General features: G+C 39.4%; 1 protein-coding gene across 13 annotated transcripts in view; it reads left to right on the forward strand.

Moving 5' to 3' along the window:
• CNOT4 (CCR4-NOT transcription complex subunit 4) overlaps positions 1-17685 on the forward strand; it is a 54307-nt gene that overhangs the window by 14344 nt on the left and 22278 nt on the right. For 4 of the 13 annotated variants that reach the window (XM_083400528.1, XM_083400534.1, XM_083400532.1 and 1 more), the window contains exons 2-9: positions 2457-2715; positions 4390-4587; positions 5999-6085; positions 7383-7484; positions 7702-7827; positions 9655-9779; positions 12670-12825; positions 17365-17422. In XM_083400528.1, coding sequence (XP_083256654.1) covers positions 2542-2715; positions 4390-4587; positions 5999-6085; positions 7383-7484; positions 7702-7827; positions 9655-9779; positions 12670-12825; positions 17365-17422 — 1026 coding nt within the window. In that variant the 5' untranslated portion in view covers positions 2457-2541. Of the gene's footprint in view, positions 1-2456; positions 2716-4389; positions 4588-5998; positions 6086-7382; positions 7485-7701; positions 7828-9654; positions 9789-12669; positions 12826-17364; positions 17423-17685 lie in introns of all 13 variants that reach the window. The other 9 variants (XM_083400523.1, XM_083400533.1, XM_083400531.1 and 6 more) reach the window with 3 other exon arrangements.

Here is a 17685-nt window from a genome sequence, read left to right on the forward strand (position 1 = left end):
CTGGGGTGCCTTGAATGATGGTCAGGGGTGCCGCGGGCAACACTGGTCTCTGCCCTCCTTTCTTTCCCTCCCTCCTCTGATGCTCTCTCACATCTCTGCTTCCCAAAGGCTTGCATAGCTTTTCATTGCAGCAGCCCTGGCTACAAGTTCCGTAGGTGAATAGTGCCTCTGGGGCTGGCCAGGGAGTGCTGGTTGCCAGGAGCTGAGCTGGCCTCTGAGTAAGCAAGTGGGCAAGGGGTCCAGCCAGCCAGCCCGCCAGCCCTTGCTGTTGGAATGGATGGACAAGTGGGAGGCCAGGTAGGCAGGCAGGCAGGTGGTGTACTGGGCTTTCTTGTGCTTGCTGTGTGCAAGGCCTGCCTGGCAGCTGAGTTCCCGCCACTGAAGGGGAGTCTTGCCGCCATGCAGGCCCAGCAGTGCCCACTGCTGACTCTCAAGGTAAGGTGCTGGCTTCACATTCACCTTTGGCCAATCTCCATTGGGGCACTAAGGCTGGGAGCATCCTTTTCTCAGGCCCCTGTGGGGCAGTGTGGGGAGGCACCTCTCTTTGGGGTGGGTGGGGGACAGCTCAGAGTCTAGGGGCGGTGACAGCGGCTGCCCGGAGGACTCCCAAGGAGAGGGGAGGGAAGGCTGAGGGGATACTCCACAAGGGAGGGTATTTGAAAAAGGATGAGAGGCTGCCAGCTCTGCAGGCAAGGGGTGACATAACTGGGCTCCTGAGCCCCACTGTGGTGCTTCAGAAAGAATTTAGTTGGTCAAGGGAGCCTCAACCTCAAAAAGGTTGAAAACCTCTGTCTTCTGCTTTCAGTGTAACTCCACTGAAATTCAGTAAGAATTTCTAAGTGTGTTTGCTGACACCTACACCCCATTCTCTAGATTAGAATCTGGTTGTATTTGCCCACTGAGGGACAAGCAGGGCAAATTAGAAGACAGGATGTTCAGATATCATTTGTGGTGTTAGTTACAAATCTTGAAGTGCATTATGATAAGCAAAACTATTTCTCTCAATTTGTTCCAAACAAATCATGAACTTTGTTAAACACTTGGACAAATCGGTCTTTTACATGTATAGAGAATCCCAGCTATAGTTTCTCAACATAGTACCTAAGGTTACTTTTAGCACACGAGTTCATGTTAAATTCCAAATAGTATCTGCTTCTGGGCACCAAGATAATTGTGCTATTATCTTGTAGTTCCCAGATGCTTGTGTTTGTATTCATGGCCTAGTGCTACCTATTGTTGTAGAAGTCACTATTCCTTGTGCTCCATTTTTTTCTGCAACCAGTAGTGGCAGCTTGCTGATGTTTGTAAAGAGCTTTTTGATTTAGTTTTTCATCTTGTCAAATTGATGGAATCCACTGGAGATTGAGCAAGTGTTAGAGGAAAAAACATTGAGGTCATTTGGGATAATCATACTGATAATATCAATGCTTTTCTGAATCAATTCAAGAATTGTTTGCTTCAGTACTGCAAGTGGTGCACACTTAGATGAACACTATTTACATGGGCTGGCATTGATGGTGGTTCTGAGCTGATTTTATGTGTTTGAGGGACCCCTGGCACTTCAGTGAATAAAATGTAAAACTTCTCTGCCTGAACAATGTTTGCCAAAGACTCAAAAACAGGGACCCTTCTTTCTGAAGGCCAGATTGCCTCCAAGATAATGTTGGTACACGGGGTGCATGCTGGTAGTGGGTGGGGCAAGAGCCAAGGCACCCCTTTTCTTCCTTTCTGTCACACCATTTTTCTCGTGCTTTTCCTTTCCATCTATATTATATTAAACCAAAGGCTGCAGATTTGACTGCTATTGATTTAGTTGATCACTGAACAGACTGCTGCAGGCCAGTTACTATCACAGTAATTATACTGGAGAGCTTGCATACAACCTCCACATACCGTTGTGATTTCTAAGATATAGAATATACTCATGTGCTATAAATCCAAGGACATGTTGAGGTTTTTCTTGATGCCAGCCCTCGGCTGTGGAATTTCATTCCCCTCAATTGAATACTGCTTGGCTATTGGTTCATGTTTAAGTGTGGTAAATGTCTTCACCACATATTGAGGGTTGGGGGGAGGGCTACACACCCCAAAGCGTATAAGAATGCTTTCTGTGAATCATGTAAGAACAAAGATTTGAAGAAATTTTCACTTTGGCTGTTTACTTGAAGGACTTCATTGCGCTGTTATACAACAAAGGGTTGTAAAATAATTTGAGATGTTTGCTTAAATGACAGTGGGAAACTAAAGGGTTAGATGCCACTCTTTTTCACAGTTCATTGAGAGTGGAAAACTTTGTGGGTTAATACCCCTTGAAAACTAAGTTGGAGGCTGGGAAATATTTTAAGCAAAAGCAATTTAAAAAAGCTTATAAACTGCTTTTTGATTCAGATAGAATTAATTGGTTATGCTCCAGTGTAGACTTAAATACTAATTCATTCATCTTTTTTCTTTTCCAGATCTTCAAGTATCTTCATTTTAGTTTTCTGTGCTATTCCTCCCTTAAGTTATTATATACTTTTTTGCTGCTGTGCGAAAACAGAGATGTCTCGCAGCCCAGATGCGAAGGAAGACCCTGTGGAATGCCCCCTTTGTATGGAGCCTCTTGAAATTGATGACATAAACTTCTTCCCTTGCACCTGTGGTTACCAGATCTGTCGCTTCTGTTGGCATCGTATTCGCACTGATGAGAATGGGCTTTGCCCTGCTTGCAGAAAGGTATATTAAGTTCATTAGAATAAATTTGGTTATGTAATAAGGTTCACCGACATGAAATGTTGCTTTAAACATGATGCATCTTGTCCCCTAAGACTATCTTGGGGTTCACTGTCAAACCAGGGAGGAATATGGAGTCCCTTTAAGTGAAATATTGATCTTTGTTCAACTTTTGAGTTCTATACTTTCCGCAAAGTATTCTCCTGAACTCATGAATTGTCAGAAGTCAAGTATCACTGTAAACATTGGTTTAGTGGTACGTATATCACAGGGCAATACAGTATCCTTCACTTCTTCCAGCCACAGCTGTTAGCAGTCATCGACTCTGAAATCTGCAACAAGTGTCTTGGTTGGCAGGGCAAGTGGGAATAGGGTGGTCAGACAGATGGAAAGACTTTCCTCCCATCATAGGACCTGTTATCAGAGCAACAGGCAAAAAGTGAAGCAGGTTTCTGTGTAAGATACCCAGATAAGTAAGATACATTGTCACTGTTCAAGGACACATTCTAGCCAAGCAAAAGAGCTGGAGGAGAATATGGAGTAGGGCCAGTGAAGGCTGTCTGAGTCCTGATGGCCAGATTAGAGAAGCCTGGAAGGCAGCACTTGGCCTCTGGGCCTCTGAGGCTTCCCACCTATGGTTTTCTTGATATGGTCAAGGGATCAGGGACTTTTATCCTTCGATGGAGCACATGGGATGGGCATCTGGCAACATAGCTGGGGCACTTTAAATGTTGTTTGCTCATGAAAAAGCAATTCCCACACTACTTGTGCTAGTATACTTGTGGTATCCAGTTAAGTGATGCTTAGTGTACATCCATTGAAATAAACTAAACTTCATTTATTTCAGTGGGTCTAAGTAAGACTTAGCCAGATGCCACCCTAAAACTGTTTTCAGTTTAACTTCTTTAAATGAACAGATGTGTTTTGGTTATTGCATCATCTCTTATCTTTTTTCTAAATTTGCACCTTTTCTGTAATGTGGTGAGGTGTTTGAAATCTGTAGATGCTCATTAAGTACTTCACTAGGACATTTGTTTTGAATGCTTCTGATGACCCAGCTGTTTGAACTCATTGACCTGCTAAAGTGGGTCACATTTCATGTGCCAGTGGTGGTTAAAGGGAGGCATGTGTAAAAAACTGAATGTTGCATTGCATTCCTTTAAGCTTTTGATTTATTTAAAAATGTTTGTTTGTTTTTTAAAAAAGGTATTAATCAGCATGGTATTGTCATATATTGTGTTTTTGTGACAAGTTGCTGTTAGTGTTTTATCATGACACTCATACTTGTATAATATCAACCATTATATTTTCAGATGCCTGCTTTGAAACAAGTTTACATCTAATCACTATACTCTGTTTTCTGTATTCTATAGAAATGCACCAAGCTTCTCACAATGAGAAGACAGGTAATGGCAGCCTATCTACCATTACCTTTATCTGCTGCTGCACAATTTAAGGGAGGAAATGTCAGCCATCTTTGCAAAGGGTGATATCAAAGTTTAAGAAGCCTCACTGGCAGAAAGTGCACACCTATTCCTTGGTGGGCTCAGATTTATTTGAAGCCATTGCTTGTTTCTATATCATTCATATAGCATCTGTTGCAGTGGGCGCGAGCTTTGCAGGAAACAGTGATGTGGAAATTATTAATCAAGGCTTACCCACTTTTCTTTTTATTAGCCATATCCAGAAGATCCAGCAGTGTATAAACCACTCTCCCAAGAAGAGCTGCAAAGGATAAAAAATGAAAAGAAACAGAAGCAAAATGAAAGAAAACAGAAGATATCAGAGAATCGTAAACATCTGGCCAGTGTACGGGTTGTACAGAAGAATCTTGTATTCGTAGTAGGGTTATCCCAACGCCTAGCAGATCCAGAGGTAAGCAGCTGCCAGAAATCTGAACTTCCTGTAGAATAAGTGTATCCTGAACTTATTATAGTTGCCAAATAAATTCCTACTCAAATTAGTTGATTCTTCTGGGCTTTTCAGTGGTGTTCAATACTACCAACCCAGGGCTGTAGACCCATAAAATGATGCCAGTTGAATTCTGTTATATCCCATGGTCATTAGTCTGGGAATCCTGGTTGAAAAGTCATCAGTACGCTGATGATACTCAGCACACACTCTCTTTTTCATCAGACCCTAGGGAGACAGTGGACACTGAACTGATGTCGTGAGGGAGCAATGTGTCATTGAATATCCAATAACAATCCTAATAAGATAGAAATATTGTTGATTGTGAGAACCAGTGGACCTGGAGTTAGTTGTACAACCTGCCTTGGATGGGGTTGCATTTGCTCTGAAAAGGGAGGCTTCCAGCTTTGATGTGTTCTTTGATCTGGAACAGCTTCTGGATGCTGGGCTGGGACCACTTTGGCTGATATACTAAGCTGCACTTACTTGCAGAAGACAATTCTGGCCATGGTAATTCATTCTGAAGCCTGCTAAAGCATCAGCTTTGATAGTATGACTTTACATGGGGCTGCTCTTAAAAGCTTTCAGAAATTTTGGTTGGTGAGAACACTATGACCAGACTATCTTAAACTGGTCAGTGAGACATATTACTATGTTGGTGCTCAATCTGCAGAAGTGCTATCAGGGCTTTCTGGGCCTGGTACACTGTATTGGGATCTACTCACAAAAGAGGACATTTGCATATTCAAATCTTTGTGCCCTTTTGCTGATAGCTATGCAATGAATTGTTAATTAATGCTTGCACCATAGATCCTGCGCAGCAGGAGACACGCCCAATTCCTCCAAATTTTGAATTCACCATGGTTTTCTTTAACATTCACCTACGCTTACTGTGTAGTAATATTTCAGAAAATAACTTCTGGGGACTACCTGATCTCAGACAAACCCACCATAGGAAAGATGCTGTCAGTGGGCCTGTTAAATTGGTACCCACTTGGCATGCCTTTCGATCTTCACTTGGAATTTTATGTGATTTATGGACTGCAGGCTGTTAGAAGAACTCATTATAATACAGTGTTGTTAGACTTCAGGAGAGAGAATTGAAGTTATCTGCCACTAATTGTAGGAAATATGGTATGTGCTCAGTACCAGTTGCGTGCCTGGGTGGAGACTCCTGTGCTGCTCCAGTTGACAGCCCGAGACCAATGTTTTGTATAGTTCATTTGTAACTGCTTAGCAATTTTCCATTGCTTTCTTTGGTTAAAAGATTTTTCAAAGGGAGCAAAAATAGTTAGGCATCCATTAGTAGTCTGAGTTTTGTCTGAGCTGCTTTTTAATATTGCTTTTATATCGGTGAACTTAATCTTCCAAACAGGTTTTGAAAAGGCCAGAATATTTTGGGAAATTTGGTAAAATACACAAAGTTGTAATCAACAACAGCACATCATATGCAGGCTCACAGGTAAGATTCTGATTTTCCCTTGACCTAGGCAAAAGGTGGGTGTTCAGCTGGAGTTCCAACAGTTTCAGTTGCATATGGACAACTCATTTTTGACATCCTTGGGTCAAAAACATTCCTTACAGGAACATTTCGGCAGCTCTGTTTTTGTTTGCATGTACTAATAACCAGAGTCAGATTAATTCTACAACGTAGACTACCCAGCAGTAAGGTGTAAATTGCCCCTGAATTTCTACAATTAGAATGTAATTTCAGTTAAGTGTAGCCTATGAATGTATTCCCCTGCAAACACGTGTCCAGATCTTTTCATTTGTTCTGTCTGGAATGTACCCTCCTCATTATTGCCTCTTTGTACACCCCTGTTCAGGAATGTAGTTGCATTCTAACTTGGAGCACCCCATGATTTACTATAGCTGTTTTGCTGGTGAAGAAGCTGAAAAAGTTACAGTTTTTCACTAAATAGAAAGATTGTATTGACTTCTGGGTGTGCATTATACCTTGGTGAAGATTTTTAATTATACCCTAATCTGGTTGATATGCTATTGTCATACTAATGAAAAATTAATTCCTATTTCAAAGTATATGTTACTTTTTCATTCAAGTTTGTTAGTAGGAAAGGAATATGTTACTTGGAATGCTTAAGTTTTTAGAAGTTGGCTTCAAAATGGGTAGAGGAGCAAAGAGCAGACAAAAAGTTAACATAATTGTAAAGAAAGAAGGGAATCCAAATGCAGGGTAAGAATTTTGGAGTAAAGCTGTTGTGGCCTTGTTGCTATGAATATCAGTGTACAGAGTTGGGAAACCATCAATTCAAACCTAACTTCAGCAAGCCCAACCATGTATGGTATATAGTTGCTTCATTCTACTGATTTTACTCATATGTTCTGAAGAAACGAACATAGTTTCCTCACTCTGAAGCAAGGAACATAATGTGTTTTTTTTAATTTAGGTTTTTCATTCCTGTTGTAGCAGACATTGCCTTAGAAGTATTCCTTTGTGTTTGTTTTATGGATAGGAGTGCCTCTTAAAATGGTGCTTGCCAGGTGTAGTATTTAGAAGTACTTCTATGACAAAATGTGTTTTGAATTTGCTGTCCGATTAGTCACAGGCACTTCTGTAATCTGTTTAAACTGATTATTCAAATATTGCAGTAAAAATTACTACTGTGCTTTTGAAAATGAATCCTTTGCCGAGGGCTTCTTATGTATTAAGTACTTCAGAATTTTGTGAAGTTCAGCGCTGCATTATAGGATGACTAATAAACTGACCTATGCGCATACACTTTTTTTTAATTACCTAGGGTCCAAGTGCAAGTGCATATGTAACTTACATCCGGTCAGAAGATGCACTCAGAGCCATACAGTGTGTCAATAATGTGGTAGTAGATGGAAGAACACTTAAGGTAATATGAATGTGTGTATGTAACTATAACTATGAATGTATGTGTTTGTAACTATATAAGAATAAGGTTGTGTGTGTGTGTGTGTGACGTAATGGCAAATGTCTATCAGTACATGTAACTGAGCACCATGATACTAGAAGCTGAATTCTAAAACAGGCTTACTTCTAAAGTATATAGTTTGTTGTCCTTTATAGTTAATGTCTCGTTTCCCCCCCAGGCGTCTTTAGGTACCACAAAATATTGCAGTTACTTTTTGAAGAATATGCAGTGTCCTAAACCAGACTGCATGTATCTACATGAATTAGGGGATGAAGCAGCCAGTTTTACAAAAGAAGAGATGCAGGTATGTGTGTTGCAACCCATACCATGAAATATTACTCTAAATGCCTCATATTTCTGATCTGAGCCAGTAAATCAGAATTGAAACTACAGTTTCGATTTCAAAATGTGGTTTAGAGAAACCACGATTGAAGTATTTAAACCAACACATGAGGAGAGTAGGAAGCATGCATACATGCATCATTTTATCTGTATGCCATCTTTCCATAGTTAAAACAATGCTCAAGGGGGCTTCCAACGTGAAAACAATTACATAGTTACAAATATAACAAAAGTAGTCATAAACAGTAAATAAAACATACCAGGAATTGCACAACCAAATAAAACAATTTCCACCTTAAATCGTAATAAGATCTAAAAATAAAGATACAAAAATTATTATCAACAAGAGCAACAACAACAAGACACACACACACCATTCTCCAACCTAAGGGTCTGTTCAGCAGCTTCAGCTTTTGTAACTGGAGTCAGTCAGGGCCCCAGCTTCCCAAGCCAGGTGGAAAAGGCCTGCAGTGCAGGAAGCAGGTCTTCCAGGTCTCACGGCCAAGATAATCCCTGCTTGACCATGGCAGCCTGACAGTTGTTCAGCCAGGATATTTATGTCCAAACTGGCTTGACTGTCTTTGCTCCTTCTTTTTGAAATGGAGATAATGCCCAGGGCTGGATTGAGAGGAAATATAAAGACTTTGAAGCATTCTTGCTGCAGATTTGAAGTTCTATAAATGGAGCTGAGAATAAAAGGTAGCAGTTATGTATTATATGGGACGCAGGTGGCGCTGTGGGTTAAACCACAGAGCCTAGGACTTGCCGATCAGAAGGTCCGCGGTTCGAATCCCTGCGACGGGGTGAGCTCCCGTTGCTCGGTCCCTGCTCCTGCCAACCTAGCAGTTCGAAAGCATGTCAAAGTGCAAGTAGATAAATAGGTACCGCTCCGGTGGGAAGGGAAACGGCATTTCCGTGCACTGGTCTGGTTCACCAGAAACGGCTTAGTCATGCTGGCCACATGACCCGGAAGCTGTACACCAGCTCCCTCGGCCAATAAAGCGAGATGAGCGCCGCAACCCCAGAGTTGGTCACGACTGGACCTAATGGTCAGGGGTCCCTTTACCTTTACCTATGTATTATATAAATATAATATAATAGTAAATCTCCTACATGGTCATCTAAAGGCAATGGATAATAAAAGCAAAAAATTAAAAACAAAAAACCCTACATTTAAAAGAAAACTGAAAGCAGCACAAATTAGAAATTCATCGCAGAGATTCATTTATCCATCTGTATAAATGAACAAAAATGTCTGCAATAGTTATCTAAAGTGCAGATAGTGGGTGCTTGTTGTACCTCAACAGGAATGCTATTCTGCAGAACAAGGGCCAGAACTCTGAACTCAGATCAACCCCAATAAGTATGGGCAGTGGTCAGGGATGATGGGAAATGTGGCCCCCAAGTTCCCCCTCCTTCCTTTAACTTATCACTCTGCACCTTCTGAGCAGGTTACCTAAGAAACTGAAATGGGCATTGTGGGGTACACCTATGAAATGTGATCATTACTATGAATTGTTCTGAGGTTACCTTTCAGTGAAATTAGAAAGGTCTTAACCAGCGTGCAGTAAACTCCCTTACGCAGCAGTGAATTTACATTCTTACAAAAGAGGCCAAAATAGTTGTCATAGTCTTGTGATTTGGTGGGACATGGACTAGGCTAGCTTAAAATAACCAAGCTTCTCTTATTTGAACATGAGAAATGAAATTTTGATGTAAAGAAGATTTCACTGCAAATTACCAGGTTGACAGAGTTGCATTATTTTATAACTTTTTTTTTCTACCCCAGGCTGGTAAGCATCAAGAATATGAACAGAAGCTACTCCAGGAATTATACAAGTTAAACCCCAACTTCCTCCAACTGTCTTCAAATGCAGTCGACAAGAACAAGAACAAAGTGACTTCACTACAGAGGTATGATGTGTAAGTAAAGGTTCTCTGCGTGTGCTCTTTAGTTTTCATCAAACCTCCCCCTTTACCCCTCTTTCCAAGCACTCTGCTTCACTGCCTTACTGCTTAAGCCAGCACACTTGACATCTTACTTCTTTTGTATCATTATATAGATGTATGCAGCATTTTCAAACAACTGTTTCAGCAGATGTTCGCATTAGTGCATCATTTACAATTGTAAAATAGTATGGTTTGGTGTGAAATAGCAGGACATGTCATTAAACTGGAAATACAAAATACAAGATTTACTCATTTTAAATACAACACAACATTACTATGAATGTGTGAGTCCACCTTGCCTTTAGAAAGTGAGAATGCCACAAAGGACTCATCTGAAAGACAAAGTTAGTGTAAAATGTTCTGACTCATTGCAACTTAGTTGAGATTTTTGTTTCAATATGTTGGCTGCTAATATGTAGGGTGCAGACTTTGACAGGGTAACATAGATTTATATGTCTCTTTAATGAAAGGTTGCTGAGGGTTTTTTGACTTAGCACCTATCTATTCCAAGTAACAATTTTAAGTGGTTGTCTATTTCTGGAAAAGCCTATATTACTTAATAGCAGAAACACCATTAATATTTAGAATATGACATAAGGTTTGTGCTTGCAAGATACTTCTTGAGTTTGAATGGTAGTCAGACTACTATTACCTCTGGTTTAGCCTCTTGAGCTATTAATAAGTGAAACCTAAATGAATGGGAAAATCTATTTGTGATTGAACTTTGTGACCATGGCAAATGATTGGTGAACAAGAATTTGCACTCTTTAGATTTGCACTCTTATTGGGGATCCTTTTCCAATAAGATTTCAAGAGCAACCTTGCTCAGGATCCTAAACAATTTTTCCAGTGCCAAATCTTAGCAGATCAGCATTGCCTCTTAAAGGAAAAGACAAACCTTGTATTAAGGAAAGTTGATACTTTGACTCTGGGCAGAACATCAGATCAGTTTTGTCATGTGCAAACCTCTCATATGGTTAATGATACCTTCTTACTCTCTTGGCTGTTGTATTAGTGTGAGCTTTGCAAGAGAAATACCGTTTCTTCAAGAGCATCAAAAGAAATAAACCAAACATGCAAGAGTCAAGTCATGTTTTCTCATAGTGTGGTCTGACCTCATGGAGTCACATCATAAGGCAAGAAGAAACAGCAAGAAGACAATGTCTTTAGAAATGGCTATAAATTTGGCTCTGTCCAGTCTCTGCAGTAGGAGTTTTTCAAGAACTTAATTACCATTCTTACAAAAAAGCCCAAGGTAGATTGGGGTATGGATGACCATTCTATCTGGACCATAAAACAAAGTAGAAATAAGCTTACTTCCTACTGGGTCATTCTGAATTGTCTGTGCTGTCTCAGCAGTCTTACATCTCCAGTGATTTATTTTATAAGATCCCAGTAAGCTTGAAAGCTGAAGAAACTGAAAAAAATGTTAGGTTCTTGCTATCCTCTTGTCATATGTTTTGATGTTTTTTGCCACTCTTTACTGTACATCTAAGTACTTAATCATAGAGTTCAGCTTTGTTCCTGAAACAAGTGTCATCTAAGTGGCAAATAAGTTGGTTCTGCATTCAAAACAGAAAATGCATCTGCTGTATACTTCATGAAGATTTTCTTTCATGGTTTCTTTATCCCCCCCCCCCCCTGCTCAAACTTAACTCCATTGGTCCAGAGAAAAGGCTGTGATTCCCACTGCTTTCGGATTTCATACAGTCCTTGTGGGCAGTAACTTGAAATGCTGACAGAGAAATAGCCAGTTTGTGAGTTCACTCATCAGTTACCGGCATTCAAATCTGGAAGAGATGTAGACAAGAAACTTCTATGTGGGTGTAAACTTTAGAACACGGTAGGCAAGCAGATAAGAATTACATGGCAGACTAATTTTCAACTTGATAAATGGAACTGACAGTGCCATATTTACCTTCTTGTAGTGTCTGCTTTATGGAACCAATCCAGAAATGCATGGAAAGATGAGGAATCAATATAAAAATTGAAAATGCAAGCAATTTTCGTTAGTTAGATCAGTGACGCTTGGTTTTAAAGAGCAGGGTGTGTTGTTCCACATTCATTTTGAGAACTCATAAATTTATGAGGAATGAATGGCAAGACAAGATACACATTTTGAAAAGAGCACAGGTCTCTAAACAATCATTATAAGTTACAGTTCTAAATATCCTTCATTCCTTGCTGGGATGGTGATTTCAAAAATAGGGTGAAACTAAAGGACTAATTAGGAGAAAGAAACATTTATAATTATGTTGATGATAAATATTAATATTTATTTGCATATACGTACAAAACCCATCAGGGAATGTCTGTTTAAAGATGTGATTCCCTGCTTCAGTTTACCTTTATTCATCCTCTCAAATAACTTTACACACCAAAAGAACCTTATTTAGTGATCAATGCTTATATTAGCCTGAGTTTTGAAACTTTGGGAATAAATACTTGAAACGAGACAAATTGGGTAACTTAGAACTGGTACAGTGATATTTCAGAAGTGTATAATGCCAGTCAGATGGGGAAAATCCTCAAGGACAAAGCATGGATATAGCATATGAAGGGTAGGGGTAAGATTGCTCATAAAACTGGAGAATGTTGGGATGAAAGAACAGTTTAAGGACCACGTGTCTTGGTGGGATTCACCTAATTAAAAAACAACAACTATAAGTGTAAACAGCCTGCCTGGTGCAAGAAAACAGTTTCTTTCTACAGTCTTAATAGCAGACACTAACTTTTCTGTTGAAGACCCATATTCCTCTGCACAGTATATGGCATGAGGAATAATTTTCCCAGTGTTTCACTATTAAGATTTTCTACATAACTTGAACTCTCTTTTACTTTCACCTCTTTCCAGACCCAACAGTAATAACAAAGATGCCTGGCCATCATTACAGAGTTCAAGTAAATCAGTCAACGGCTTAACTATGGAACACAGGAAAACGCCTCCTATTTTAGAAAATGGCACAGACTCAGAACACATGACTCCAGATGGTCCAGATTCAGATTTCGGGTAATTGTGCTGCCTTTTATACTTTAGTTAGCTTTCTTTCTCTCTCTCACTGATGTGGAGGGATGATTCTCTAGCCTCTGTCAAGAGAGCTGGATTCAAGTTAAAATGGTTGGCCTGAACCACTAGGTGATGCCTAGGTGGGGGGACTGCACATTATTTTGCAATGGGCAGTTTGTTCAGGAGAAGTCTGTGTCTAGGCCAGAAGATGATTTTTAAAGGTAAGGGTTGTGGAAAAGGCAAGGCATTTTGAAACAAGTTTCCTTCTGCGTCTGTGTTCTAGCAAACCACGTACCTCACTTCAGCAAACAATTTTTAATGTTCTTTAAGAGAAAAAGTTGCTTAGTAGGAACTCTCATCTTTTAGGTAAGAGTCATTTAGTTAATTGTCTTGAATACTCTGATCTCAGTTGGCAGATCAAAGTACATTACACTCTTCACCCAGGCATTTTGTTAAGCAAGTATGGCACTGGATTGAGATCCGTCAGTTTTTCCCTCCCTTTAGACTACTAAGACTACTTGAATTTGTGTTTAATATTGCAATATGTCCCTTGCATCATAAGCATCATTGTGGGGCTTTTATCAAGTTGGATTCAAAATGCAAGTTGTATAGCACAGTTGCACAGCATATTATTCTTTTGAATTGGGAATACTGATGTGTACTGTTGCAGTGTGGAAACTGCTTTCTTAGGCTCTAGTTTCCCACCTGTAATAGGTTGAGGTGGGAGAAAGTGGCCGTATAAGTTGCCTGACTCCATTGTTTCTTGTTCTAGTGTTAATGAGGCACCAGAACACAGGAAGTTACTTCCATGTTGCACCAGTAATGTATGAGCTGGGCCTAAGAAGCTTACTAGGAAATAGGGTAACTCACTGAATACCTTGTATTCTTGCTCTAACATTGACCTAATATTTCCGACTTCATCACTAGAAATCATTGCAGACATCAACACTTTTGGAAGTAGAATGTCAATAGAAGAGCTTTCCTGTTTAGAAAAACATCCCATTACCTAATTTTGAAGCTGTCCTGCTGAGAAGAAAGTGATCTGCTTTAGATATTCCATTGTGGATTACCATAGCACTATTGAAATGTTGTAGTAATGCTTTATATGAAGCTAAGCATCTCTTAGGCTCTTGTTTAGTTATGAGCCTGAAAAAACATCTGAAAATGTTCTACACATCTGTAGTACTGGTTCAGCTGACCAGGATCCAAAAGTCCACACAATGAATAGGACTTTTTCGTCTTTCCCCACTACTGTCTCATCTTCCTCCTCCACCATCCCACAACCACTCCTGAAGGTTAGAAAACATTTCAGAGCAAGATTTAACATGGTACAAAAGGACTACAGTTGAAATAAAAAATTGGCAACCTTTCCTCCGTGAGTGGAAGAGCTTTTTACTCTTACCTTAAGAAACTTTTGGTTCCAGCCTTCGCCTGTGGCTAGTCTTATGCCTAAAATGGGATTATTTGGGACTTTTGAAACCATATTCAGCACTTCCTCTAAGTGGATCATAGGTCTAATCCAGATATCAAGATTTTCAGAGGCATGCTATCACAGACTTAACAGGATTTCAAGCCTATTTATTTGTAAAGGGGTTTTGAACATCTGGCAACTTCTATGAAACAGCTGTGTTTCTGGCCGCAGGACTGAAAGACTGCAATATTTCTAATAATGAGAAAAGAATTAAGAAAAAATTAAGTTTTGTGTTTGAATAATTAATTTAAAAGTTTCAGTTCATTATGAGTGTTAAATAATTTTACACAAAGAAAAAACAATCCATTTCACCTAGTTTTACTCCATGCTTTGCTTAAAAATATATATAGTGTTAAGTGGGCTGAAACAATGTAATACACACATTTATATGTTTCCCTCTTTGCCTGTGGACTTAAGATAATTCAACAGATATTGAAAGAGTCGTGTTCTGCCAAAACCTCTAAAATGTAGGCTATAGCTGGAGTATAGTGGTCGTTTGATTTTTGAGTTTGTATGACTTAACAAACATAAATTCTTTTTAGAATACTTTCTTGTGTTGACTTTCTATATATATATAGTCTTGGTTATCCAGTCCTATATCATCCACAGACACGTGAAAACAGACATATGTCTATGTCCTTAGAATTAGACTTTATTGTAGGAAGAGTTTGGGAATGACCAGTATAGCTTTGAATAGATCACTAAATTCAGGGTCACACCTCACAAGTATCAATCTTAAATGCAGGAAGTGATTCTGCTCATTTACACTCAATGGCTGAGATAAAATCAGCAAATGATTTACTTGCCTGCTTGACGCTCCCTCTTTTTTCTTTGTTACCTTTTAAACTGTTAGGATTACTTTGTCATTTAGTTGCATAAGGAATTATGGTGTCTGCAGCCAGAGCACTTTACACAAAGTACTGGAGGCTGAAAGGATACCATATGCAGGAGATTGGATAGATCAAGTGTGGGAATATGCATTTGTGGCAAAACTAACATGTTTGAGAAAAAAAGGAAAGGAAATTGGTCTTGTTTTGTCAAATATTGTAGTTTATTCAAATGTCTTCGCTTAACAATCTTACGTTTTAGGGTGTTTGAAATTTTTATGTTTAGTGCAGAAAAAGAAAATATATTTATTGTTTTATTTATGACTATTTTAATAGATGCTCACTTGGTTGACATCTTAATTGAGCTATCCAGTTTGACCCCAAGATCTCCTTCCTGATCAGTCACAACCAGTTTGGACCCCATGAGTGTATATGTAAAGTTAGGGGTTTTTGCTCCACTATGCATCACTTGCTCACATCAAACTACATTTCCCATTTTAATGCCCATTCACCTAGTTTCAATATACCTTTTTGGATCTCCTTGCAATTTCTTTGTTTTTAATACTCTGAACAACTTAGTGTCATCAGCAAACCAGGTCACTTCTGTACTTGCCCCTAACTCCAGGTCATTTATGAACAAGTTAAAAAGCACTGGTTACAGTACTGATTTTTGCATTCCCTATAGAGGAAGAACCGGCTATTTATTCCTGCTTTCTGTTACTTAACCAGTTGCTCATCCATAAGATGACCTGTCTTCTTTTCCTATGACTGCTAAACTTGTTCTAGGCTCTTTTGGTGAGAGAATTTATCAAAAGCTTTTTGAGAGTCTCAAGTATGCAATGTCAACTTGGATACCTCTGCTTACATGCTTGTTGACACCCTCAAAGAACTTTAATGGGTTGGTGAGACAGGACATACTCTTGTGGAAGCCATGCTGCTTTTGCTTCAGCCTGACTTGCTCTTCTGCATGTTTGGTAATTCAATTTTTAATAATTCTGCCCACCAGTTTTACTAGATTAATGTTAAGTTAAGCTGCCTATAATGTTCCAAGTCCTAGCTGGATTCTTTTTAAACAATAGATGCTAGCTACATTGAACAGTTTCCAGTCCTCTAGTATGGAGGCTGATTTTAGGGGCAAATTACATATTTATATTAGAAGATCAGCAATTTCACATTTGAACCACTGAGGAAGCTCACTTGTGTAACCCAGATGCTTTGGTCATTGGCTGTGAGACGCTTTCAGTCTTAAAGTTACATAGCAGGCAGATATTTTCTGAATATTTGCATTTGTCCATCAGCTGATGTCCAGTGGCTTACAGCAACACCTGCTGAGTTTGTCAACAAGATGGTGACAGTATATTATTTTCCAGTTGAACTGCCATATCAGCCAATTCATTTTCTAGCATCTTGGTTTCTTCTAGTGTCTCAAATGTTAACCTTCCTTAATACTGCAGGTTGTGCTAGCATACATTTGCAGCCTGAACCCAGCCAGTGCACCTTCCATCATGCATGCCTGGCCTGATCCCCTTCGCTCACTTAGCTTTTGACAGCACCTGATCTGGTATCTCTCCTTGTCCTGCTGTCACCATTCCATCCTCAACTCATTCTTTTCATGGTTTTTGTAATTGCTGATCTTATTCCAAGTTTTGTCTTGTCCTTTCCTGGCTCTTCCTGTTGCTCTGCTGTTCTGATTTTGGGTGAGTGGATGCATGAGCGGCTGGAGCTTCAGTTTTGTCTCCTGTTAAGTGGGAGGTTGTGACAGCATTCCTATTGTCTTGAAACTGAAGCAGCACAAAGGAGAAGTGAGCTTTTCTGCTGTGGTGAATAGTTTTATTGGTTCATTCACTTTCTATTTTACCTTTATTCCTTTTGCCTCTTCTCTTTCTTTCATGTCTCTCCTCTCTTTACAACTCAGTGTACTGAAATCTAAATTGGGGAGTCCTCTGGGCTCCATCAATCTCAAGTTGAGCACAAAGCTCTTATAAATAGATATGGTGCCTGCTTCATGGACAGCAATTTAATGTCGGGGGCTGACAGTAGGGGCAATAGACAAACTTTGATTGCTGTGAGGTTACACTGAGTAACAATGAACAAGCAGAATGTGCAAGATGGAGCTAATCAGCATGTTGTCAGTTATCTCCATGAACTAGGTTTTCTAAAATTATTTTTTAAATTAATTCCTACAGTTTCAGGCCATCAGGCTGTGTCTTTTACATTTGCCTAATAGTTTTTCTTTCTCTCTAGCACTATCGACAAACCTTCAGATTCTCTCAGTATAGGAAACTGTGATAACTCGCAGCAGGTAAGATTTGAGAACCAATACTTCTTAACTCTTGCCAACTGCATACCCTTATATTTGCAAAAGGACTATATTGTGTGTTGAAATATTTATTTGCCATAATCTTAAATATACCTTCCTGCCTATCAGCTGCATAAGATGGTTGCTTGATTAAAACTTTATACTAGCTGTAAAAACACATGTTATTTGGAAATGACCAAATGGTTGTTAAAACAAGAAACTGTTTTTTACTATACAATTGTAAAACTGTTTGCTTTTGCTTTTTA

Source organism: Podarcis tiliguerta, assembly GCF_965153285.1.
Source record: "Podarcis tiliguerta genome assembly, chromosome: 10".
Lineage (NCBI taxonomy): Eukaryota > Metazoa > Chordata > Lepidosauria > Squamata > Lacertidae > Podarcis > Podarcis tiliguerta.